Below are 25,373 nucleotides of genomic sequence, written 5' to 3'. Positions count from 1 at the left end.
CTTCCAACAGTGGACAATGCCAGATGCTTCAGAGCGAATGAACAGAACAGGTAATCATCAAGTGATCCATCCCCTCATCCTTTCCCAGCTTCTGGCAAACAGAGGCTAGGGACACCATCCCTGCCCATTCTGTCTAATAGCCATTGATGGACCTTACACATGTGCTTTGCTGAATCCAGACCTCAGTTGCACCAGTGTACAACTTATTTTTAAGTACCGTTGCCTTGCTCAGACTTAACGTAAGTACAAGAGCAGATTTTGACCCTGTCTGCATTTGAAGTACATAGAGCAAAAGAAAGTCTTATTGACTTCACTGGGATCTTCCTAGTTTAACAGTACAAACTTTAGAGGAAGAGAAGAATTATAGTATTTAAAGCCTCTATGTACAAAAAAGTTGTAATTTTAATATCTGGAGCACTTTCAGAGCTAGAAATAATTAGTGTCCTCCACTGAGAACCTGGGAGTCTCCCTTTTCCAGTTCGCTAAAGCTTCCATTTCGAACCCTATAAGACTGTGAAGCTCAGATCTTAAGTCTGTTACTGTACCCAAACTTCTGGTGCGGCCAAGCTGTGCTATGGTACAGGACATATGGAGGGATAAGACCTTTTGCTCCCCTGATCCTGGAGCCAGTTGTGGGCTGGCTCAACCCCAAAGTAACACAGAGCAATCCAGGTTGGGGGAGGGGTTGGAGCAAAAGGAATAGCCAGCTTTGTACCACCTGGGTATTCAACCTAAGGGAAATCCCTAGCTGCCCCTTTAGGGCATTTTTCCAACTGCTTTGTCTGCTGGTCCTGAGCCTGGGATCAATGTGCTTTGGGGGATTGGGAGGGAAGAGATGATTCCACACAAGGTGGACACAGTCTTGATTTTTAAAATTGATTTATTATAATGGCAGGTGTTTGAAGCTGCTTGGGCATTTGATCTGGTAGGATAACTCTCAGGGGAGCCTGCTAGGGGGCAAAGGGCGAGTGAGATGATCAGAGGTGCATGATTATTATTTATTCTTAGCCTTGTGGCAATGCCTAGAGGCAGCAATAAGGTTAGTATTAGGGCTCAGTCATGCAATCTTTTACTAATGTGAATAAGTACTACTTATATGAATAAAGGTTGCAGGATCAGGCTATAGGTTTTCTATGCATGACTCAGATTTGTTACATTTTCTGTGGTGGCCCCACACAGCATTACTTTGAACTCTGAATTGCAACTTTAAACAGCTTCTTCAACAAAGTAGTTTGGAATTTTGCCCCTACCCCTCAGTTCTTCCCCGCCTCTACTCATTTTGACTATGGATGGTTAGAAGGAAAGACCACCAGCCCAAGCTTCATGGCACTTTACCTGGAGCCAGAGTTTGTCGTGCTGAGACCACTTCCCCCCGGCGATGCACTGGAATGTTGCATTCTGTCCCACGTTAACCTCCACATTCTGCAGCCGCAAGAAGTGAGGCGCTTTTCCTAACAAAAAAAATTCAAAGTATTACTCAGTAGAGCATGACAGTAATTGGCAGTGTCATGCAGCCACGGGAAGATCCAGGCTCAGCAGATCAGAGGGGAATGCCGGGTTTCCCCATTGGCACAGTGTCTTCAAAAAGCAAAGCCGAGCACTACTGTTTAATTATTTAACGTGGGGAGATTGATCTTATGCGGTAAGGCCAGATGGCTCATGTACCCCTTTGGCACAATAAGAAAGTGCACTAAGTATCAGCTCTACAATAGAAGTTCACAATTATTTCTAACCAGCCAGTTTCATTACTGTTTGCTATATACTGTTTGTTCTTCTGTGAAATGGGAAAATGTCACAATTTAAAGGGTCAAACATTCAAATCGTGAATTTGCAGTGAGCGATAGACACAAGCAAGTTTTCCTAAGGCTTTTTCAGGTTCACTGATTGTGAAGCAAAACCCTGGAGTTTCAGATCTATATCATTTCGCTGTTAGATTTTAAATGTCCATTCCCTTATTCACCAAAAACAAACCAAAAACACACCATACACACACATACCACAACAGACCATTGACTTTTAGAACTAAGCAACAAAGCCAGGCAGTTTCATGTCCGAGAATTAACTGAGAGGAAACTAAAGCATTACAAGATGAGCATACAAGGCTATGAATTTTATAATATTCCGGCTGACCATTTTTAAATGAAATTCACCTGTGCATGTCACCAGCACAAGGTGTATATACTACTTCTATACCTAGGCCTTGTGCTGTTCTGAATTTTATTCTGAGTTTATTACTAGATTTAGGATCATTTAAAAAAACCTGACACATCAGTGCACATTATTACGACTAGACCTTCAATGGGCTATGTCATTTCAGAGACTATATCCAACTATATTCCCAGACAACCTCCATTAAGTACCTGGAAAAGGGTGTGGGCGTCTATAAGCCTTTATATATGCAGACCAGGTAACAGCATCTAGACACCTATTTACAAGCACATATGCTGGTGCAAACAAGTTTGGCAGACATTAACAGAGGCCAGTTGAAAAGTTGATGCATTGTATATACATGTCTGTACTATATAGTATAGCGTTTGCCATTCACTTGGATTGCAAATAGCCCAACCAGCTGACCTAAAGTATCCCTATACTATGATCTTTATAGCTGGTCAGTAGTTGTAGCAAAGTCTATTGAGAGACCAGCCTTTGGCTGAAGGTGGGTTATGCAGCCCTGTTACCTGAAACAGAGGCCTTAGCACAAGTGAACAATGTGCTGCAGCAGAAGTTATAACAGGTGAAGTGGCTGGAGAACTGAGACATCTAGTTTTCCCCTTTAGTGCATCAGTAGGGGCCACTTCTTTGCATGTCTGCTGATTTTTAAACTTGTGTCTGCCACACAAACTATGAAAAAAGCAAAAATTGGGTGAAAATAAGGGCTAATAATGTCAAACTCCTCCTCAGCACGAGTTTCCCAGCAGTGTTCTGAGTAATAACTATTGTAAAATGAATGTGAGGGGCAAAAGTCATAAACGTTCACAGAATGTGTCACTCATATTCCAAGGTGGCTTTCATTCCTGGACCTCTGCATGTGACCCTGATCAGTAGAGGGGTGAAGCATTAGGAAAGACTGCAGGGGATTTATGGTTTATATGGAACACTATATCACACAGGTTGAAAAAGTCCCCAAAAACAGGGTCTGATGTGCATGGTTTGGGCCACTTTATACTGTTATCAGTCTCCTTTTTAAGCTTGAGGTGTGGAAAACTTAAAAACACAAGGACAGCCATACTGGGTCAGACCAATGGTCCATCTAGTCCAGTACCTTGTTTTCCGACCTTCGACAGTACAAGATGTTTCAGTGAAAATGAACAGAACGGGGCAATTTCGAGTGATCCATCCCACATCATCTAGTCCCAGCTTTTTGCAGTTGGAGGTTTAGGGAAACCCAGAGAACGGGTTTGCCACACAAGCTCAACTCCATCAATACAATTCTAGCAGGTCCGAGCCTACGGTCACTGAACGGAATGGGAGTTCTCCAGTTAAGAACCCAGGATTTGTCAACTGATACCGGCCAAGTTGTGATGCTTGTTAACTATACTGCTCTGTTTAAAGTTAAAATTTAGGGGGCAGCTCAAGTCCAATTCTTTTTGAATATTTACAAGGAATTTTTTTTTCCTTCGGCATTTCTCAAGCCATAAAATGGTTTAGCAGTCAGTTGTGGACAATAAATAAGCTTCCAGAATATGAGGGAAACAGAAGGCTCAGAAAGTGATTACGCTTTTAGGGCCAGATTCTCCAAGCTGCTCAGCAGGCAGCAATTCCACGGAGAATAGGAGCTGTGCGTTTTCAAAGATCTGATGCTTAATACACGAATCAGATCAGTGAAGTGTGATATTAGCAGCATTGCTGTTTCTCTACACAGATTTCATACACAATGGTGTCAAATCAGGAAATCATCCCTATTCAGTAAAATACTTAGGCATGTGCTGAACTGAAGTGGGACTTGCACACATACTCAATAAATGGGATTAGGCACCACTTTAAATGCTTTCCTGAATTTGGGCCAGAGCCGGTGTCCTCTTTTTTCCTTTTTATGGCCAATAACTTTCTTGACCAGTCGCTGGCTCATGACTGGGTAAGCACATTCCTTGCTACTGAAAGGTACCAGCCAACATGTCACTCCATGTAAGCACACCATTTGGGGGATTTGTTTGGATGCTGCCAATCAGCTGCAGCATGTGGTTAATATTGATTGTAATTTTATCTTAATGAGGTAAATGCACCCAAAGGCATAGACAATGGGCACATGTCATAAATATACATATAATAAAGTAATAATGGCGATTATCCATACCTCAGTTATCAGAACTGCCCTATTATATTAAACTGGATCATGTCCCCTGACGTCTATCACATTAAATGTTAACTGTAGGAAGCTACTGTTTGTAAATTGTAATTAATCCCTGTTGTATGCAGCTCACTGAGGTTACAGTAAATAGATACATGATCAATGTGATTTCAGGAAGTGTAGCAGCTGTACTAATATACCTAGAGCTGTGAATTGGTGAGAGGAGAGATGTAAAGCACAGTAAATGGAACGGATGGTTTGCTGCCTTTCCAAGTATCACCAGGCAGATAGAAGACACTATTGTAGGAGCTGTATATGCAACATTAGATCATGACTAACAGAACTGAGGTGTCACCCAATGGTGCAATTCAATCCCATACTCTTCATTTATTGAAACTCTAAAGGGCCTGGGAGCAGTTGAGGACTGCTCAAGAGAGCATGAGTCTCAGCTCAGTTAACTAAGTTGTTTGAAGAGGAAGAGCACATGAGGCATGGCTAGACTCATTAAAGGGCATGAAGTCTCTTACAATGTTTAAAAAAGGGATTTTTAAAAATTGCATTTCACTTAAATGGCCAAACCAAAACCCCAGACCTAAACAAACATGGCAAAAGTTCAGATCCAGTCAAAAAACCCAAATAGGACACATCACATATAGATAAAATTAGGGGGGCAAATACAGCACTAACCAGCTTGCACAGCGAAATGGACTTGTATTAAACTCTCTGTGTAAGCTGGTCTCTCTCACCAACAGAAGCTGGTCCAATAAAAGATATTACCTCACCCACCTTGTTTCCAGTCCACAGTAAGTTGAACGCTTTGAAAAATGATACATATTATTTAAATACCTTAATGGAACTGCTGAGTGGGTTTACACTCCATTAAAGAAGATAGCTTTGGGGTATTTGGGAATGTTGCACTAATGTGTGCAAATGCACTTTTTAAAGTTAACTGTACTATCAAAAAACCTTTCATTCTTCCTCCTTGAATGGTCTAAATACGAGCTAATAAACAATCAGAGCTTTATACTGCTTCAATAATAGAGAAAGATTTAAACAGACATTTTGGCACTGGCTGTAGATTCAGAGCTTTGCTGCCTGTTGCACAACTTGCAAAATTATGTATTTATTCCAGGCTGATTGCCTTCACTCTCTGAGCATTTTGGAAGGATAAAAGATGATGTTTTAGAGCTGATTGAATTGGGTGAATTGCTCCTTCAGGCTGCAAAGCCTGGTAGAACACATTAACATGGCTAGAGAAAGAAAGAGTGCTTACTGCATGGATGGGCAAGGACTCTGACTTCATCCACAGCTATGTACCCCGGATGTCCCTTCAAAGACACGGATTCAAATATCACCTGAAACACAGTGAGAAAAGCCTTTCTTATAAACACTAGCTGCAGTAGTCATTTTAACTTTTGCCTCCTCCCACCCAAACCAAGTGCCTGAATCATCTAGGATTCTCCGATTCTGTCATTCTTGGTGGGGAATAAAGACCTGTTCAGTGTGTGCACGCATATCAAGATGTACTCTCAACTAGGTTTTGCATTGAATTTCAACTCCATTTGGTATACAGAAATTTCTAGAGATTTGTGATAACCTAATTTACCTCATTACCAGGAACAGAGAACCCTTTGGCCAGTCTTTTATTTGGAATAAACACCCACCTGAGCTGAGATTCTGTGCCAATCTGAGGCCCACTCTGGGAAGTCAGTAGAAGTGGAAGGTGTACCTGTTATAGATCCTAGCAAGTGGCCCCTCGTGACTACTCACTAGGACTGATGTGAGGGGAATCCAGCCCTCTGTGGTCTGGATTCCAAGGGGTGTTTTAAGCCCCTGGATCCTGAACAGAGTCCAGCCACTTCCCCAATCTCCGGGTCCCTAGACATTCTCTCAGGGCACAGATCTGCTGTCTAGAAGCCCACCCTGAGAACTGGAACCTGTTGTCCAGCTGCCTAGCTCACCTGGGAACAGAAGTGACCTCTCAGACTCCCCCATACTTAAAACACACCCTCTCCCAGAACTCCACCCCAAAGCTGTGAAACTTCTGGATTATGTGGGTATGCAGCAGTTGTGAAGCAGTCAACACTCTTACTCCTTGTACAGAGTCTAACAAATTTTCTCTTTTATACTTCATCCTGTAAAGCACAAGAGCACAGATCATACACGACAACAAGACTCTTAAACCACATGGTCCCTCACTAGCTTACCCTTCCCTTGTAAGCCCTTGGGGGACCATCTGGGTCCAGGAAGGCAGATAGACAGAGCATCCCATGCCTTATTCAGGCTGTTCCATTCTGACTGGCCTCTCTCCCTCATGGATTCCATCACCAGCTTGCAGGACCTTGCTCTCTCCTGCCCCATGCTTCCTCTTCCTGTCTGGCTTCCCTGGTCCTGTGTGTTTCTCTATTTAAACCCTTCCTGGTCACTGGGCCTCTTTTGTCCTGGCAAGTTTCCCTGCTCCCTTCTGAGGGATCAACTGGACTGGATTTCCAAGGCTTCAGGTCACCCAGTGTTCCCAGGTGTTTGCATCTGATAAGGGTCACTGAGTCCTAAGCACCCACATTGTCTCTGTCTGATATCTACCTGCTATGGGACCCGTCTGCAATGGTAGAGCCACCAACACAGAGGCATTCATGATACAGCATTTTTTTCCAAAATATAATATCACTATTTCAACCAGAATTCATAAATTGTAAGAGTCCCAGTTAAGACACAGGACACAGTTAACACCTTGTCTTTCAGATGCCCCATAGCTGGGGAATTCAGGAGTTTCTCAGGAGCCAGATCCCCATGTAACCACAAGCCCTGCATGGATTGTTTTGGAGGAAGAAATTGATTTGGCTTACATACAATTCCTGTGCAAGCAAAACAGCTGTAAAATCACAGCAATGTTAACTGGGGTTTCCAGTAGCTGGATTGCAAGAAGAGTCTTCTATACAGGGTAGTTTCTACCCTTCCTGAATCAAACCAACAGAGATGGAGAATGAAATATTGTTCTAAAAATATGATATGTAGTATCTCTACACATGCTGTATGTTAATTTTTTTTAAAAAAATCTATCCTCATGGAGGAGAGAATGTATTCAGAAGAGCTGTTTAAGAGTACCATACCGTATGGCAGTGAACATGCCCAAACATTTGGGGCTGCACACACAAAGACATCAAGTCACACAGCAGAGCAAAATGGTCTTTTGCTGTAACTCGGAGAATGCTCCTGCAATATTGTTCTCAGTTTTGGGCACCTCCTTATCAGACAAGGATAGACAGCCTAGAAGCTCAGAGAAAAGCTCAAGAAAAGAAAAACAAGCCAATGCAATGTTTTAGGAAGAAGAACTGAATATGTGCAATTTGTGTAATAAAAAGCTAAAGGATGGGGGTGGGCAGAACAGAACTGCTTGCAAATATTTGGATGGTGTAAACAACAAAGGTAAGGAGAAATTTAGCATGGTATGACTGGAATAAAGATAAAGGAAAGTGCAGGCTGAATATCAGTGGCCGTTCAGCTGGCTCTCTGCACAGAGCTAAATTTCACCCACAGAGAACATTTTTATTGATAGAAAGATAAACTGCCCCATTTGGTCAATACTTGGTCTCTTTGCACTGGCAACACCCAAGATAGTCAATGAAAGCAAATAGTCAATGGGCTTTCTGTAATCAAATAGGGTTGGTTTGTTTTGCATCTGGGCTTCCAAAACTTTATTTCCTCTCAAGTTTGCCTATCTCCCTTTTTTTATGGAAGAAAACACTAAGATTGTACTACTCCTAGTATACCATGAACACACAAAAATTAGACCTTTTGAAATAAAAGTCCTGAAAAGACAGATTCAGCAAAAGCATTAGAAATTGTATGAAATATAAGAACAAAGGGGGCAAAGGATTTAAGATAAGGAAAGGTCAAGCACTGAATAAAGTCAGGAATGGAATTTAAATACATAGGAGAGTAGTTAAGGAACACATTACCCAAGGTACAGCAGCAACAGGATAAATTGGTAACACCAGTTACTGAAGAGTTAGGCAAATACCTGAGAGAGAAAACCACATGTTGGGGTTACGCATGCAGCTTTGAAAAAGGAAAGGGTTCTTGATGAGCCACCTACTTGCATTCTAGTGCTATGGTGTCATGTAAACCCACAATATGGGACCTCTTGCTTAAGCTCTTTAAAATGAGCACGTTGTTCAAGAAACATATTGCAGTGATCAGGAAGATGACTTGAGAAATTACTGCTGCAGCTCCTTTCAAACTTAGGTTGCAAACTGTAACCTTAATATTGTTTTAATTTTTGAATACATGAGGAAGGAAGGTTCATTTGGAAAATAGTCTGCTCAAAAAGCACCTTAAACCATGTTATCAGCTTCCCTACCTTCCACACAAGGAAATTTCTTCAGAGCCCAGACAGCTCACCTTCAAGAGAACTCTTCTGAGAAGGGTTAGGCATTGCCCTTCGCTATCAGTAGCTGGCAAAAGCAAATGCTAGACCACAGAAGCTTCTGTTCACTACTGTTGACTAGCCAGTGTGTAATGTCCTTTATGGCATACTGGACTGACACTGGACTGAGACAGATGGCTCAGGGCAACCACTGCTTACTGAGTTAGTAGATGAGAATCAGCCCCACACATTCTGTCCTCAGCCCCATGTTTTCCACCCCTCTCAATGATCTGAATCTGCAGAACAATAGTAGGCAAGCCTGCTTCAGAAGATGTCTCCCTTTCTGCCTGCCTGCCATCGTGAACTCTTCATGCTCTAATTTCTTCCATCAATCCAAGCTCAAAGAACTTCCTTCTCCCTTTGCATTACACCAACCTAGACCCCAGCACCATGACAGCAGACCAGATTTTATGGGAGGCAGAGAATTGGGGCCCAGGGGGCCTGGAGGAATCTGAGATGCATGGTAATTTAAAGGCCCAATTCTATATGTGACACTTTTATTTCTTAGTCCAATGGGATTCCTTACTCATTCTAAAAGTTGCAGATTTTGGCCCTTAACAGTATTTTGTATTTTAACAAACCTCTCAAAGCTCAACATAGAAACAGACAAAATGCAAAGCTTTACACTTTTGGAACCTTCTTAAATGCCTTTGAGGATAGTAAAATCCAAGCCATTTCGTGTTTCTTTCCCAATAAACAACCCTTACATGTCACTGCTACTTTATACAAACAGTGCCTGTGTTAGCAAAGTAGCCTGGTTCATCTGTTGTACAACAACTGCTTTCTTAAGGCACAGATCAATAATGTTCTTTGCTGTACATATCACTAGCTTTTACTGGCAGACTCCAGTACTGCACTCGGTGCATTCTGGAGCTTAGCCCATCTTTATGGCACACAATAATTCAGTGATTACACGTATAAACTCTCTCCCAGTCCTTTTATGGCTTTTCCTCACTATGCTAAACACCTATTCAGGCTGTGAATCCAAGTGTGACAAAATCTGGGGTAGCCATTATAAATCTCCACCATCCTCATATATATATGTCTCAACAGAATGCCTTTATAACTGGATAACTCGTGTAAATCTTGTGCAGGATTGCCAGCACTGAAAATGTGACCTCAGGAAATTGGCTTGGTTACCAGTATTCAGATAGCCAGACTCTCTATAGCTTTGAGTAGTAGCTGAAGCTTCCTGGGAGGGTCAGGCACAAGGCAGATGTTTTTGGAAATTTATTTCTTAATGGTGGGATTTTGAAAAGCACCTAGAGGAGTTAAATGCCTAATTCCCAGCCTACTAACACAACACTGTTCCTGCTGATGACTCCAGAGGCGCATCTGTGCATCAAGAGCATCCTCCATATTTTGTCTGACATAAATTCCGTGTTTTGATGTGGAGACAAATTTTCCTGGTTGTCCGTTGCTTTTGAAACACTATCTTAAGAGTTCATTGTGAAACACTGGACATGCTTTCAAGCCTCAGTGAATCAATCTGAATTTCCTGGGCATGCACTACTAGATTAAAACTGACAGTAGGGTGGAAAGGCTTTTAAAACAAGGAATATTTCTAAGGCTCAGGATCAAGATGTGCCACTTCTTGACAACTGGGAGATGAGGAACCCACCAGGCAGCTAGGTACCCAGATTACAGCCATCTTTGAGCTCAGTCTGCCCATAGCCTCAGGTATTGCATGAGGTCACCAACAAGAGTGAATGGGGACAAAGTTTCTCGCTTCCTCCTTTTAAGTAAACAAATTTCCCTCAGTCTATTCTCCATTGTCTTGGTTGAATGTAGCAAGACCTGGGATGACCATTGGTTTATAGGCCATCAGATAGAGACAGTTTGTACAGTTAGAGACTGGTGAATCTGTGAGGTTTAACAGCCACCCTGAGAAGACTGGAAGTTTGAGCGGAGTGGGAATGACTGGAAGGACCAACCACAAAAAAAAAAAAAAAATAAAAAGGACAAGAACCAAAGTGCTTTCTGGCTGGAAGGGAAGAAGCCACCATGGCTCAGATTTAAAAAACAACCTCACATCCAATTACTAAAAGCAAGGGGGAAAAGAAAGTACCATCTGCTGTTGTCAGTCCACTCAGCTGTGGAATGTTATCTGCCTTTTGCATAATCTCATCTACAGTAATTCCTACCCATTTGTACATCTGATCAGCAATTTATGTACCTCTCCTACAATGTATAGGTGGGCAGTTCCTTGCCATTCCTTTTTGTCTCTGATAGAACAGTAAAAGTATCCTGCATGAAAAGAAAGTGCTGATTTAAGACCAAGAACGTGCATAGAAAGGAGTTTGGAACAGGCCACATGATGGTGCAGTAAACAGGTGGCTGCAAAATTAATGTAGTAAAATATAATTGAAACCTTCCACTATAATGAGTTTCTCCTGGAAAAGTCAGCAAGAGCCCAAAGCGTGGCTTGCACATTCCTAATAAAGTTTCACTTCACTTAGCCCATAAAATGGCATATTAGTGCTTCTGTGTAAATAAAATTGCAGTGGTCCCTTTGCACAGCACAGCTAGTCCCTGATCTCACAAAGCCAGCTGACTCCCAAATCCCCACCAGACAGCACTGCAGCTGCTCTCTACATCTGCCTCCCTTCTTTGGGCGAACAGTTTCTTTAGGCTAAATAGTCCTGAACCACCGACCTCCCTTCTTCCTCTAGGAAACCATTCCAGAGGAGGAGAGTGCTACCTGCACTTGAGTATACAGAATTTATCTGCTGCTTACAAATAGAGCTGTTGGTGTGAAAACCGGCTTAGCTAACTGAAGCCCAGTCTCTGTTTGGGGAAGACTAATAATGAGACAGCAACTATGAAATTCCAGCCACATCTGGACTTGATCAGCATTTCTAACATCTTTCACCCAGGCAACTCTCTGATGCCACTGAAAAACCCCTGATTAACAACTGATGATGTCTTGCCGGCAGCAAACAAAAAATCATGGCGGACTGCATTAAATCTCCCAGGAGCCCTGGATACACTCAGGTGTTGGCAACAAGACAGTAGCTTCTGGTGGGGATGCTTTTGAATGAGTGCACAGCCCTATATGAAAGGGCCATAGCCCAGATTAGACTACTGTCATGTGCTCCTACTTGACTGAAATTGATGCAGGAACTTGCGCAGCAGCAGAATGAGACTGTCCACTTGCTCCTTGTGCTAGGAGTGCCCACTGTTATGTCCACACTGTCCACAATCTGCATGGAATACTGGAAGGTCAAAGCATGTAGTTTCAGTTCAGGATTGGTATATAAAGCACCTCACAGTCTAAGGTTTACGAAACTTGTCTATTCTTCTCTAACTCTAATTCCCTGCCCATTTGAGGCTGACTTCTGGGAAGGGTCTGTTCTTACTCTTTTCAGAAACCAGGACTGGGATAGGATGCAATGGGTTTGCTGCTCTTAGTCCTGTTTCCAGCGGACATATCACAGTTCTGTGTCCATACCACAGAAATCACCATCATCGGCACTCACTGGAATTCAGATGGGCTAACTTCCATTCAGCATGCCCTCCAATCTGAAAGGGGCCTGGGTTTTTAAACTAGCAGGACTATCAATCTTGGTGGGAGCTGGCACAGTTCCAGCAGATGTAGTTCTGACCTACCTCCTGCTCTTGGGGACAGGAAGAAGAGCTTGAGACACCAGAGAGGAAGTTACTCTAAGACTCAGGGAAGGAGTCAGCTAGGCAGCAGAGGCAAAACTGTGCCACAAGCAGCCCTTACTCTAAACGTATTCCACTTTATTTAGCAAGTTTACAAGATGGCAAAAATTGATCCAAAGATGCCCTATTAGATGCCAGGCTGCTGGTGTTAAGTTCAACTCAGAAACTCCAAGAGGGGAAGGGAGGATTCAGGAGAAAAAGGAAACAGACAAAGAGCCCACTCAGATTCGGAATCTGGGCCAAGCTTTCAAAAACAGCAACCGCCCAAATGCAAAGGTGAGTGAACAAATGTCAAGCACTCTTGCTCATGCAATCAGCTGGGGTGCATGCGCAAACTGGGTTAAGTATGTGCAGATAGTTAAATGTCTAGTTAAATTTGCATATATATTTATCCAATTTTATGCAGAGCCATGGTAAATGCAGGTGGAAGGATTTACACATCCTTATTCTCAGAACACATCAGTGCTGACCAATAACTGGCTCAATAAAGCCCTCCCTCCAGGAGCTGAAAGCCTTCCAGAAGCAAGTGTGTTGAAATTCATGGAGGATAGGTCCATCAATAGCTATTAGCTAAGATGGGCAGGGATGGTGTCTCTAGCCTCTGTTTGCCAGAAGCTGGGAATGAGCAACAGGGAATGGATCACTTGATGATGATCTGTTCTGTTCATTCCCTCTGGAGCACCTGGCACTGGCCACTGTCAGCAGGCAGGATACTGGGCTAGATGGACCTTTGGTCTGACCCAGTAGGACCATTCTTATGTTCTTAAGAAAGCAGCATGCTTCAAGATGCCTGGAGGCTCCCACCATACAGAATCACCATACACAAGTCCAGTTCTAAAACTAAGACTCTTTACTTGTATAAACATCACTCGTAAGAGGATATCAAAGCATGTCAGCCATCAGCAAAGGAAGCCTCACAGCACTAATTGGGTAGGTAAACGTTTACCCCATTTTACAGATGGGGAAACTGAGGCAGGGAGGTTGCCCCGAAGAGATTCACAAAGAGACCAAGGAGCAGAGGCAGGACCAGAAACCAGGAATCCTGCTGCTCAGTCAGACAGCTAGAATAAACTGCTTCTTGTCAGCAGGTCCATCAATCCCTCCCCTCATGTCTGCATGCAATGTTGCAGAGTTTCTTCTCCTCTAGTGCCCCCTTTAGGCCATCTGCCTTTACATGCCAGTCAGCTCTCTGGCTGAAATGTGGTTATTTCAGCTCCCTTTCCAAGGTGTCAAAATGTCCAGGTGTAGTCCCAAAGACACAGTAACTATCCTCTGGCTCCTGTGATCATCCCCTTGCCTTTCTCCAGCTCTGCTACTGAGTATTGTTCTGCCCAGCTCAAGTCTTCCTGAGGCCTCTAGCATCTTACCCCTTCATGGGAGCGAGCAAGACAGTCAGCCAGCAGCTTGACTCTCAACCTATTTGTAAGGCCCAGCTGCCTGTTATTACCTGATCCTTCCCTAGTCCCACCTCCCCTGGCTGACAAGGAACTACCTCATTACTACCACCCAGGTGAAGTGAATGACTAACTGGAACTTTAACCCTTTCTTGCCTGTGATGGGGTATGAGCTCATGACATATTGTAACAATTGCTCCAATATTGTACAGGGAAAAAAACGTAAGTATTGTTATTTCAGAACTAACATTCATGACCTCCTTGGCTAACAGTAGCCCAGCCCCAAACTCAGAGCAAATCTTTGGCGGAGGAAATATTACAAACGCATACCTGATAAAAGTGTGGCCAGAATGTACTGATGGCAAGCTCAGCCTTCACCCAACCTTCAGTAACAATCCCTGACACATTCCAGATGGGGTTACCCTGTGGTCCACCATTAACCTTCACGTAGACATTCAACGAGCCAGGGCTGGAGCGGTCTCTGCTAGACAGGTAGTAATGAAAGTCGATGCAGTGAGTGTCATTTTCCTTCAAGGTGGGCAACAGCAAGTGAGCCTTCTGCCCAGATGCCCGTCCAGAGCTATTCACCATCATGAAGGAACCTAGAGAGAAAGAAGGGAAAAGGGGAAGGGAAGAGAAGAGAAGAGGGGGTTTGATTTTGGTTTTTCAGAGCAATTGTATCAGAAAAGTAAATGATTCTACCTGATCTGCAGCAGTCAGATAACAAAGAATTTTCATTTCACGGAGCTGAAGCCTCCTATTGTATGGATATAAAACTTACCAGGTAGAGATGCAAGCAGATGTTGGGCCTGCTAACACTAAAGTATTATAAGAGTTCTAGTTTTGAATTTTCTTCTGTCAATCTCATTTTATATAATGGGGCAGGAAAATATTCCTTCTGATTTAAAATTAACATTCATCTTTTTGGTCCAGGTTTCATATATAGGGACTTACCAAATTCATGGCCAAGAAAAACTCATCATGGACGGGGAAATATGGACTCCCCCAAGAAATCTGGGCAGGTCACGGTATTGCCAGCCTTACTTCTGTGCTGTCTTCAGAGCTGGAGAGCGGCCGCTGCAGGCTGGGCACCCAGCTCTGAAAGCAGCGTCATAGAATCATAGAATCATAGAATATCAGGGTTGGAAGGGACCCCTGAAGGTCATCTAGTCCAACCCCCTGCTCGAAGCAGGACCAATTCCCAGTTAAATCATCCCAGCCAGGGCTTTGTCAAGCCTGACCTTAAAAACCTCTAAGGAAGGAGATTCTACCACCTCCCTAGGTAACGCATTCCAGTGTTTCACCACCCTCTTAGTGAAAAAGTTTTTCCTAATATCCAATCTAAACCTCCCCCACTGCAACTTGAGACCATTACTCCTCGTTCTGTCATCTGCTACCATTGAGAACAGTCTAGAGCCATCCTCTTTGGAATCCCCTTTCAGGTAGTTGAAAGCAGCTATCAAATCCCCCCTCATTCTTCTCTTCTGCAGGCTAAACAATCCCAGTTCCCTCAGCCTCTCCTCATAAGTCATGTGTTCTAGACCCCTAATCATTTTTGTTGCCCTTCGCTGGACCCTCTCCAATTTATCCACATCCTTCTTGTAGTGTGGGGCCCAAAACTGGACACAGTACTCCAGATGAGGCCTCACCAATGTCGAATAGAGGGGAACGATCACGTCCCTCGATCTGCTCGCTATGCCCCTACTTATACATCCCAAAATGCCATTGGCCTTCTTGGCAACAAGGGCACACTGCTGACTCATATCCAGCTTCTCGCCCACTGTCACCCCTAGGTCACCACCAGCAGCAGAGAAGAAGTAAGGGTAGCAATACTGCAAGCCTCCTACAACAGCCCTGAGAACCCCCCACAACCTCCTTTTGGGTCGGGACCCCCACTGCTACATAACTGTGAAATTTCAGATTTAAATATTTGAAACTGTGAAATTTAAGATTTTTTAAATCCTATGAACATGAAATGGACCATGAATTTGGTAATGCCATATTCATGTAGTAACCAGTCCTCCACAATGTGTGTACACCCTTGCATACCTGGCTCCCCCTATGGCATACCCAACAGAAAAGGATGCAGTGGGTGAGGCCCCCAGTTGCTATAAGTCAGCGTAGCACCATTGCAGAGCTGTGCCAGCTTACATCAGCACAAGATCCAACCCAACATCTCTGCATAGTAAACCTCCGAACACTGTCCTGCATTAACAGCACCCCTAGTTGCCAAAGTCCAGAAGAATTAAACGCATGAGTGTCACAGTGACATGCCAGCTAGAAACAATGCAACAAGGACAGTTAAACCACTGGTAGGAAGAACTGGACACAAGTGGCATTCAGAGTGAAAACACTGGAGTGGGAGGTGGTATAAGATTAGAAGGGATTCATGAGTTTGTTTACCCTGGAGCTTACCTTATATAAACCACAGCAGTGGGTGTTGAGGAACACACAGCTTGCTACACCAAGCATTTTATTTTGAGACATGGTTTTAAACTTGTCTCTTCACAGACGCATCAAGGTGACAAAACACATTAGCAATGAGAAAGCCATTAACGGAGTTATTTGGTTTGATTCTATTCAAAGAATTGGCTTTTGGTGTGGGCACATTCAGGAAAACTGGGAAAAAAAGTATTGAGAGGAGGAGGAAAAATCTCTGTGTTTCAGCAGCCAGGCATGATCATTTTTAATCAAACGCAACCCTCTTGACATTCTCAGTTCCGATACTGCTGCCAAGTCATGCCACAAATGTGTTTCTCCGCTGGCCTCTTGCAGTTCACAGAAGATTGAGTTTGGAAAGGCTCACTTCAGTTCTAACCTATAGAAGTTCCCTTTTCCTTTCTAATCCACGCTGCAGCAGTGTGACAGACACCCAGAAGAGCCAGATAAACATTTTGATCAAGTCTGCTCAGTGAACAGCCATATGCTATAAATTTATATCAACGGACACCGGCAGCTTTCCCCCACGAAATCCTTTCCTCCCACCATGTTCATACTCAGTGTCTCTCTCTCTCTCTCAGTAAAGAATCAAGAGAGGCAAGGATGCAGAAGGCAGTAAGTCTTTTATACTAAAGGGGAAAAAACATCTCTTGGGACTTTATGAAATTCAACCACAATGTAAGTAAAGATGAGAAAACAATTGCACTGAGCAACAAGAAAAGTGACAGGCAGAGCCTTTCTGGGCCATTCTAACCTACATCTCAAGGTGGTAGAAATAGGCATGGATGTTACCCAAGAAACTTGAAATTCAAGCACCCTTGGACTTTCAGAAACCTTAGATCTGAATCCAAACTTTGCAGCTGATTCCTCTCTGTAATAGGAAGACCATGCCAAAGCACAGCACAAGGTCAAATGCTGGGATTTTAAAAAGCATTCATTGTTGATCCAGTTCTGCTCCCACCAAATATAATAGTAAACAGGCTGGATAGAAATCAATGATTTAAAAAAAAATTTCAAAAAATCAGATTTTTTTAATTTAAATCAGATTTTTTTGATAAAATGCTAAAGATAGTTTTAATTAAGATACATTGTAGCTCAGGCCAATAGAGGTTGCAGGAAGCGGCGCGGGCTGAGGGACATGCTGGCCGCCCTTCCCGCAGCCCCCATTGGCCTGGAGCTGCCAGTGGGACCGATCGGCCAAACCTGCGGATGCAGCCGGTAAACAAACCAGCCCGGCCCGCCAGGGGCTTTCCCTGAACAAGCGGCGCCCCTAGTTTGGGAACCACTGGTCTAGAAGATACCATCAGAGATGCTTAGTTTTGCTGTTCTCAAACTGTGGATTTGTGTCTCCAGAGATAACATGCTTGTTAACAGCAAAAAATGTTTTAAAAGAAAATAAATAAATAAATAATATAGAGAGGTGAGAAATAACAGACCTCAACCCTATTGTCCCTCTGCAAATTTGTGTACACAGAGTGAATCCCTTACCTCTCTCTAAAAGTGCGAAGTTTCAAAAAGTTCAAAGAATAGAAGATTGTTGGGGATGGAATAGATCTGAACAAGAAAAAGAAGTCTGGAGATAAATGTGAGACAGGAGGGACAGGCAGTAGAAACAAAAGTGAAACTGTTTGAGCAGCACATTCTGGAAGTCTTGAGGTCTTTCTGCGTGTAAGATTGATTTGAGATCTACCATACCATTCTCTCACTAGAAGGGAAAACCTATAATGGCAGGAAGCCGTAAAAGAGACCTATTTTGGGAATATTTTAATGAAGTTTCTCTACCTGTGGGTAAGAGAGGCATGCATGCAAAATGCAAACAGTGCAACAAAGAAATGCAAGGCCTGGTTGCCCAAATGAAACAACATCATGAGAAGGGTTCCTTCTCAGGAGGAAGCTGCGTTGAAGATGATCAAAGGAACATGTCTGAACATGCAGGATCTTCAGGATGGTAAACTTTTTTATTTCATACTTCTTTCTTAAGGGCTGCCCATCTTCCTTCTGGACTATTCTTGAATTCTCATATTTGAGCAAAAAACATAGTTGTTACTCTATGGTACTATCATTTTAGATGCAGTTGTGATAAAAAATAAATAGCTGCAATAGGCAGATCTTCCTTTTACAATTTCACATATAAAGTAGTACTGAGTGTCAGTGAATGCAATGAGTAATACTAAATGAACAGTATGGAAATAATAATTAAATAACTGCATTGACTTATTTTGTTTAGGAGAATCCATCTTCAACATACAGGATTCTGAAGACTTTCCACCTTCACGATCACCATTATTTTCTATAGTTTCAGAGTTACCTGCCAATTATAGTGTTTCAGTCACATCATGTATGTCACATAGCCACAGTAGCAAAAAGAAAAAAAAAATCTCCATCATTCAGAAACAACCATAGATAAGTTTGTGATAAGAACCATCAGATTATAAAAAGAGGTAATTGATGAAAAAATTGCCTGGTTTGTTTATGCAACAAACTCTCCTTTCCGTATGATTGAGAACTCATGCTTCATTAACATGGTTCAGTCATTAAGACCAGGATACAGTCCACCCAACAGAGCAGATGTCGCAGGCAAATTCCTGGATGAAGTGTATGAAAGAGAAATTTAACAGTGTGCAAAAGATCTAGAGGGTAAAATTGTTAACCTGAGTCTTGATGGGTAGAGCAATATTCACAATGATCCCGTTGTACGTGCTTGTGTGACAACCGAAGAAGGGAATGTCTTCCTTACAGAAACTATTGATAAATCAGGAAATGCTACTTCTTGTAAGTATTCCGCTGTGCATGCAGTAAAAGTTATAACAAACTGAAAAAGAATTCAAATGTCTAGTACGCAGCTTGGTCACAGACAATGCTGCAAATGTATCCAAGGTGAGAAGAAATTTAGAAGAGAGTGCAGAGGGTCCCAAGCTAACAACATACAGTTGCAGTGCTCATTTGATGCACCTCCTAGCCAAAGACTTCAGTGTTCCAGAAATAAAGGCTAATATTGTTGAAATTGCAAAATACTTCCATAACAACCGCTTTGCAGCAGCTGCTCTGAAAAAAGTGGGAGGAACCAAGCTAACCCTCCCACAAGAGGTGCAATGGAACTCAGCAGTGGACTGTTTTGAGCACTGTATCAAGAACTGGCCTAATCGGATGACAGTTTGTGAATAAAATCATGAAAAAATAGATGGTGCTGTCACAGCCAAAGCTCTCAACACTGGGCTTAAGAGAAACGTTGAACAATGCTGAGTACCCTGAAGCCTATTTCCGTAGCCTTGAACAAAATGCAGGGAAATTGCTGTTTTATTGCTGACACTGTTGAAATTTGGAAGGAACTGAGGGAGATCTTAAAAAGAGAAATATGCAATGACAGAGTTAAATTACAAGCATTAAAAAAAATGAATGGGACAAGCACTATCTCCAGCTCATTTTCTTGCAAATAATCTCAATACTCAGTACTAGGTTCAAACCTTAACTGCTGAAGAAGAGGATTTGGCTATGACATGGACATCCAGCAATCATCCCTCCATAATGCCAACTATAATAAACTTCAAAGCTAAGGGTGAACCATTCAAGAAATAGATGTTTGCTGATGATGTTTTTAAAAAAGTCACACCAGTGAACTGGTGGAAGTCACTTAAGCACTTGGATTCAGAGATTGTTGAAGTGATAATCTCACTTTTAACAGCAGTAGCTTCTTCTGCCAGTGTAGAAAGAATATTTTCTTCCTTTGAACTAATTCATTCCAAATTGAGAAATCGTTTGGGATCTGAAAAAGCAGGAAAGCTTGTTTTTCTTTTCCAGATTATGAACAAACAGGAAAATGAAGGTGAAGACGACTCAGCTGCAGAAGCCAATATTTTAAGTTTCCCATGTTAACCTGGCTGACATAGTTGATTTATTTTTTTTATATTTCATTTAACTATTTTAGTTAAAAACAATTTTAACAAAGACAAATCTGATTTTAAAAACTTGAATGTTTAACTAAATTCAAAAATTAATACACTTGTTTTGTTCAAATATTATATGTTTGCTGTTGAAGAAAAAAAATCCAGAATACCTAACATTGTTGTTTTAGTTAAATAAAACAATTTAAATGTCTGTCTGGTGATGTTCTCCTCCAAATACAGCATGGCAAGAAAATCCTCCAAATATTAATGATTAACCTGTTGAATTGGAGATAGTTCACATCCGAATGACTTCATTTGCCAGGTGTCAGACTTGGGTATGATCGAGCAAACAGCCAATAAAAATACTTCAATAGAGACAAAACAGAGCTTCTGTAGAAGGCCAGGCTGTGTGGTCTAGCAGTTAGGGCACTGGGTTGGGACTCTGGACTCCTGGGTTCTACTTCTGCTCAACCACTGACCTTTTGTGACCTTGAGAAATTCACTTCACTTCTCTATGCCCCTCCCACCCTTTATCTGACATGTCTGCTTAGATGGTAAGATGATCCCTGCTCCAGAGGCTGTGATCTATACTGGGATGTCTAGGTGCTCCTATAATACTAATTAAGATTTATTTCAACATTACAGATTCCCATGTTAAAATAAGAGTTTTCTGCTGAACATGAATGCCTTTCGGGGGTTGGTTTGATTGTTTTGCTTGGTTGTTGTTTTTCAAACAAAGTTCAAATCCATTTCACCACACACAAAACATTGTTATTCAACAGAATGGCAATGGACTGTTGTGCTGAGAATTCTAGAACTAATTCACAAGTATATGTACAGGGAGTGCCATAATATCAGTGGAAAAGCAAAACCTTTTATCCATCCCAAACTACACAGTTACAGTCTTAGATATTTAGTTACTGAAGACAACAGGCAGGTTTTATGGGACAATTTGCAGCTAGATAATCTCTTATTTGCCATATACAAGGTATGCCCTACAGTAAACACAGGGATGTACAAGGGAATACTGTAGAAATTAAGATTAACTGGCTGAAGTTAAAGCCTAGCAAGACAGTTTATGCTTGTTGACTGATGAAAACATAGAAGAGCTTGCACAGTACCACTGTACCATCCCCATGGCAAATTGACACACCCACAGTCAGTTAAGTCACTCTACAGTTTAGGAGTTTTGCTGCCCCCCCTACCCCCCCACTCTCCTGCTGGTAATAGCTCATCTTAAGTGATCACTCTCCTTACAGTGTGTATGATAACACCCATTTTTTCATGTTCTGTGTGTATATAAATCTCCTCACTGTATTTTCCACTGAATGCATCCAATGAAGTGAGCTGTAGCTCATGAAAGCTTATGCTCAAATAAATTGGTTAGTCTTTACAGTGCCACTAGTACTCCTTTTCTTTTTGCGAATACAGACTAACACGGCTGCTACTCTGAAAAAAACATGTAGTGAACTGTACACCAAGAGATCAAGAAAAAGTTTTGTGTGTGGTGCAAAAGAACGTCTTCATACTTATCGGACACAAGAGTGTTTGTTAAACCAGCTTGAACTTAATTTAGTATGCTTTGATCAACAGATTAGTTTACACAATATCTTATTATTGCTAATGTCCTGAAAAATCACAAAATGAACCTGCTATGTTCAGATCAGTCAGGAACAAGTAGGAAGGGAAGGTGGTAAATGAAATGATTTTTAAAAAATCCACTAGAGTGACAGTGAACATAAACACTGAACACTATTTCATAGTTATTAACTATACCACTGAAAATTGGTGAATTAAACAATGAAGTGCACTCTAGCTGGCCATAAAATTAAAAAAAATTCCCCCCTTGGTGCATAATGATGCCTTGATAAGACTCCTATTATCGATGCATCTGCAACGTATATCCTCTTTGCCAAGCTGAAATGCTACTATGTAGCAGATGGTGGCTATTGTGTTTATACATCAGCACTTTATGATTGCATTTTCTCACGTCTGCAGTAAAAAGAAAGCAGTAATTGAGTTTTTAATGGCTTTGCACACTGTTCATTAAGATTACATGAGTGTGTTCTGACAAATGACAGCTGAAGAAATGAGCCACTGACAGCCCCTCGTGATCACCAGAGTAAGACCTCCATTAATGCCATTTCACTGCTGGCTTTGTACAATCACGCCGTTTAGAAGTGAAAAATATTGCCGTCATTAAAATATGAGTGCAAAATAAACAGAACACTGTCAAACTGCTTGACTGCAAAGTCTGACCTTAAAGTTGTTTTAATCCAATGCGTAATGTTCTTCTTAAGACCGAGTTCAGATCCTGAACACATGAATGTACCTTCCAGTAGCACCAGCAGAAGCTCTATGCACACGTTCCTGGGCAGAATTTTGCCCCAAACCATTTCAAAGAGAAAATAAAAAGCACATCACAATGTGAAATTAAAAGACAAAACACTTGAAATAGATCCTACACATGTACAAAGTTTTGTCCTGCATCAGTAACCAACAGGTCCGCAGCACTAGCATCAACGATGTGCAAGTAGGGTATAAAAAGAACTATGCTAATTTCAAATCTGATCAGAAAGTACGGTGGGAAAGCTCTGTTTGTCCAACTGGATAGGGAAGTTAAATATCTTTGGAAAGATCGTTATTTTAAATATTCTAATAGGGAATTACAACACAATCAACAGATGAGAATGAATATGCATATGTGAGGTTTGCAAGGGAATATGTATAGGAGAAAGGGTGTTCTAAAGTTTGATGGTAATTTTGCACAAGAAAGTGGGGCAGGCTTGTAGTGTAGGGGCTGAGGGTAATGTGAAAAATAGAGTAAGATTAAGGGGAATAGGGTTATAGGTTGTTATTTGAAAAAACATTAGTCCCAACGTGTGGGCATATGCAAAAATATTGAACAGCAACAACTTGGGCCAATGTCCACGACGAGAGGGGAGGAGAAAGGGGAACAATTGTACTGGGGCCCTGAGCTCAAAACATCTGTCACATCTGTGTAAATAAAGTGAAATAGGAGGAGTAGGGCCCCGAAATTCTCTCAATACACCTGATAAACAGTATGGACTCAAATTTCACCTGTGCCTCCCACCATCAAAACCAAGCCACTCTTTCCCTCTAACAAAAGACAGGAAGAACAAATTGACCTTGTGACATGAGCTGGAGGTCAACACTAATGATGGAAAGTATGAACTGCAGTAAATTTCTTCTACACCAAAGTAGAGCAAACCAAACAGGTATTTTAACCTGCCCTGGTTATTGAGGCAAATACTCGTCCCTTTTTAGGTACATGCCCCAAATGCCATATTGTTTGCACATATCTTAGTAGGGCACACAGTTACAATATCATCATTTAAGAAACAGTCTATGGTGAGCATGATGACACATGGTATTGGATAATGAAAATAATCCATACGGTGTAGTAAAAAAGCAGCTTAGAACTTGCGTACCTCTGGCTGAGGGGACTGAAGACAGGTGTGCATATAGAAATTCAAAGTTATTTGACAGGTTTCAGAGCAGCAGCCGTGTTAGTCTGTATCCACAAAAAGAAAAGGAGTACTTGTGGCACCTTAGAGACTAACCCATTTATTTGAGCATAAGCTTTCGTGAGCTACAGCTCACTTCATCGGATGCATTCAGTGGAAAACACAATGGGGAGATTTATATACACAGAGAACATGAAACAATGGGTGTTACCATACACACTGTAAGGAGAGTGATCAGGTAAGGTAAGCTATTACCAGCAAGAGAGCGGGGGCGGGGGAAACCTTTTGTAGTAATAATCAAGGTGGGCCATTTCCAGCAGTTGACAAGAACGTCTGAGGAACAGTGCGGGGCGGGAGGGGGAATAAACATAGGAAAATAGTTTTACTTTGTGTAATGACCCATCAGTTATTTGAGACATTTCTTACAGTTACTATTCCCTTGTCAATTGTTAGGGCAAAAACAGGCCAATGTGTTTTATTTGACAAGCATGCATTTTATGGAACTAGTCAAATTGTAAAAAAGCTAGAGTCATTAACATTTCCATGCATATAAACAGCAACTTCAGTTCATTTGGATTCATGGGGTCATATTCATTCATTTGGATGAGTGCCAGGTATTCACACGAGAAATTTAAGGAGTATCATAATTTTAGAAAACAATTATTCTTGTGTAAATTTATACCATGAAGAGTGTTATTCATTTTTCTCCTGGTCCAGAAATTCTATCAGGAAGCAGGAATTGGTACCATATTACTTAAGTTACCAACCCCATGATACAAATACCAGATATTTGAATTAAGTGTTTGAAAAATGTAAGGATTATTTCATTAATTTGTTAGCCAAAAATAAAAAAAGACAAAATTTGTAACAACTATTTGTACCAGTTCCAGTTAGTATACTTGGCAGTGCCCTTTGGGGGAAAAAAAATGTCTGCAGCTCTCTTGCGTTATATAAACCCAAAGAATTATGGGATGTAATACCCAGAACTGGGAATGAAGATTTCCGCACAGTTTCCTAATTGTGAGCCATAGACTTTTTCAGTAGATTCTGCTGCTTGTGCAATAGCTGACTGCAGAAATTTTCGGCATCCCTGACTAGACAGTGGTAAATCACAGGTATTATTAAGCTATACTCCTTTTTTGAATGGTTTCCGAGGTTTGGATAATGGTGGCCCACAGATACTGTTAGATTATCAGCATCTTTCAATGGTTTCCACGCAACTGATAGTTTCCCTTCACTAAGTCTTGAACTAAATAATGTCTAGTGCAGGGGGTCTGTCTGCACCATGGGCAAGAATAACCAAACAGAAAGAACAAGCATTACAGTCACTGGCTAGAAGTGTACAATGGGACACAAAAGAGGATGTGTATTCAGATGAGTCAGTTTGACAGATTTCCTGTGATCCAGCATGTGGCTGTTCTCAGAGGCTTTCCACAGATGGGAATGACTTACTGTGACCAAAGGGAATGCCAAGCATTGTTAGTGACAGTACAAGGTAGATATTATCCATTCCAAAAGAGCAAAATCATGGGCATTCTTAATGACAGAATGGTCTGGTTGTGGCACAGGACTTGCAGCCTGGAGACTTGGGCTCAATTTTTGATTGACAGATTTTTTGCGATGTGTGACCCAAAACATTTCCCTGCTTGCTTGCTCGCTCGCTCTCTCTCTCTCACACACACACACACACACACACAGATGTAACACATGACAACGTGAGGGCCCGCAAAACAGGCACACACGTGGGTCTGTCTGATCAGCCCCTGCATTTCTATAGCCTAGTTTTCT

At 41.9% G+C, this 25,373-nt stretch overlaps 1 protein-coding gene across 2 annotated transcripts in view; it reads right to left on the bottom strand.

The window, feature by feature from the left end:
• The window catches only part of PTPRT (protein tyrosine phosphatase receptor type T), a 734,569-nt gene that overhangs the window by 436,620 nt on the left and 272,576 nt on the right, over positions 1–25,373 (bottom strand). For both annotated transcript variants that reach the window (XM_073309805.2, XM_073309804.2), the window contains exons 3-5: positions 14,105–14,376; positions 5,562–5,643; positions 1,336–1,451 (exon numbers count right to left, since the gene is read on the bottom strand). In XM_073309805.2, the coding sequence (XP_073165906.1) occupies positions 1,336–1,451; positions 5,562–5,643; positions 14,105–14,376 (470 nt within the window). The remainder of the gene's footprint in view (positions 1–1,335; positions 1,452–5,561; positions 5,644–14,104; positions 14,377–25,373) is intronic.

The sequence above is a fragment of the Lepidochelys kempii genome, chromosome 13 (genome assembly GCF_965140285.1).
Source record: "Lepidochelys kempii isolate rLepKem1 chromosome 13, rLepKem1.hap1, whole genome shotgun sequence".
NCBI classification, from domain to species: Eukaryota; Metazoa; Chordata; order Testudines; family Cheloniidae; genus Lepidochelys; species Lepidochelys kempii.
This window is presented reverse-complemented; position numbering and strand designations above follow the sequence as displayed.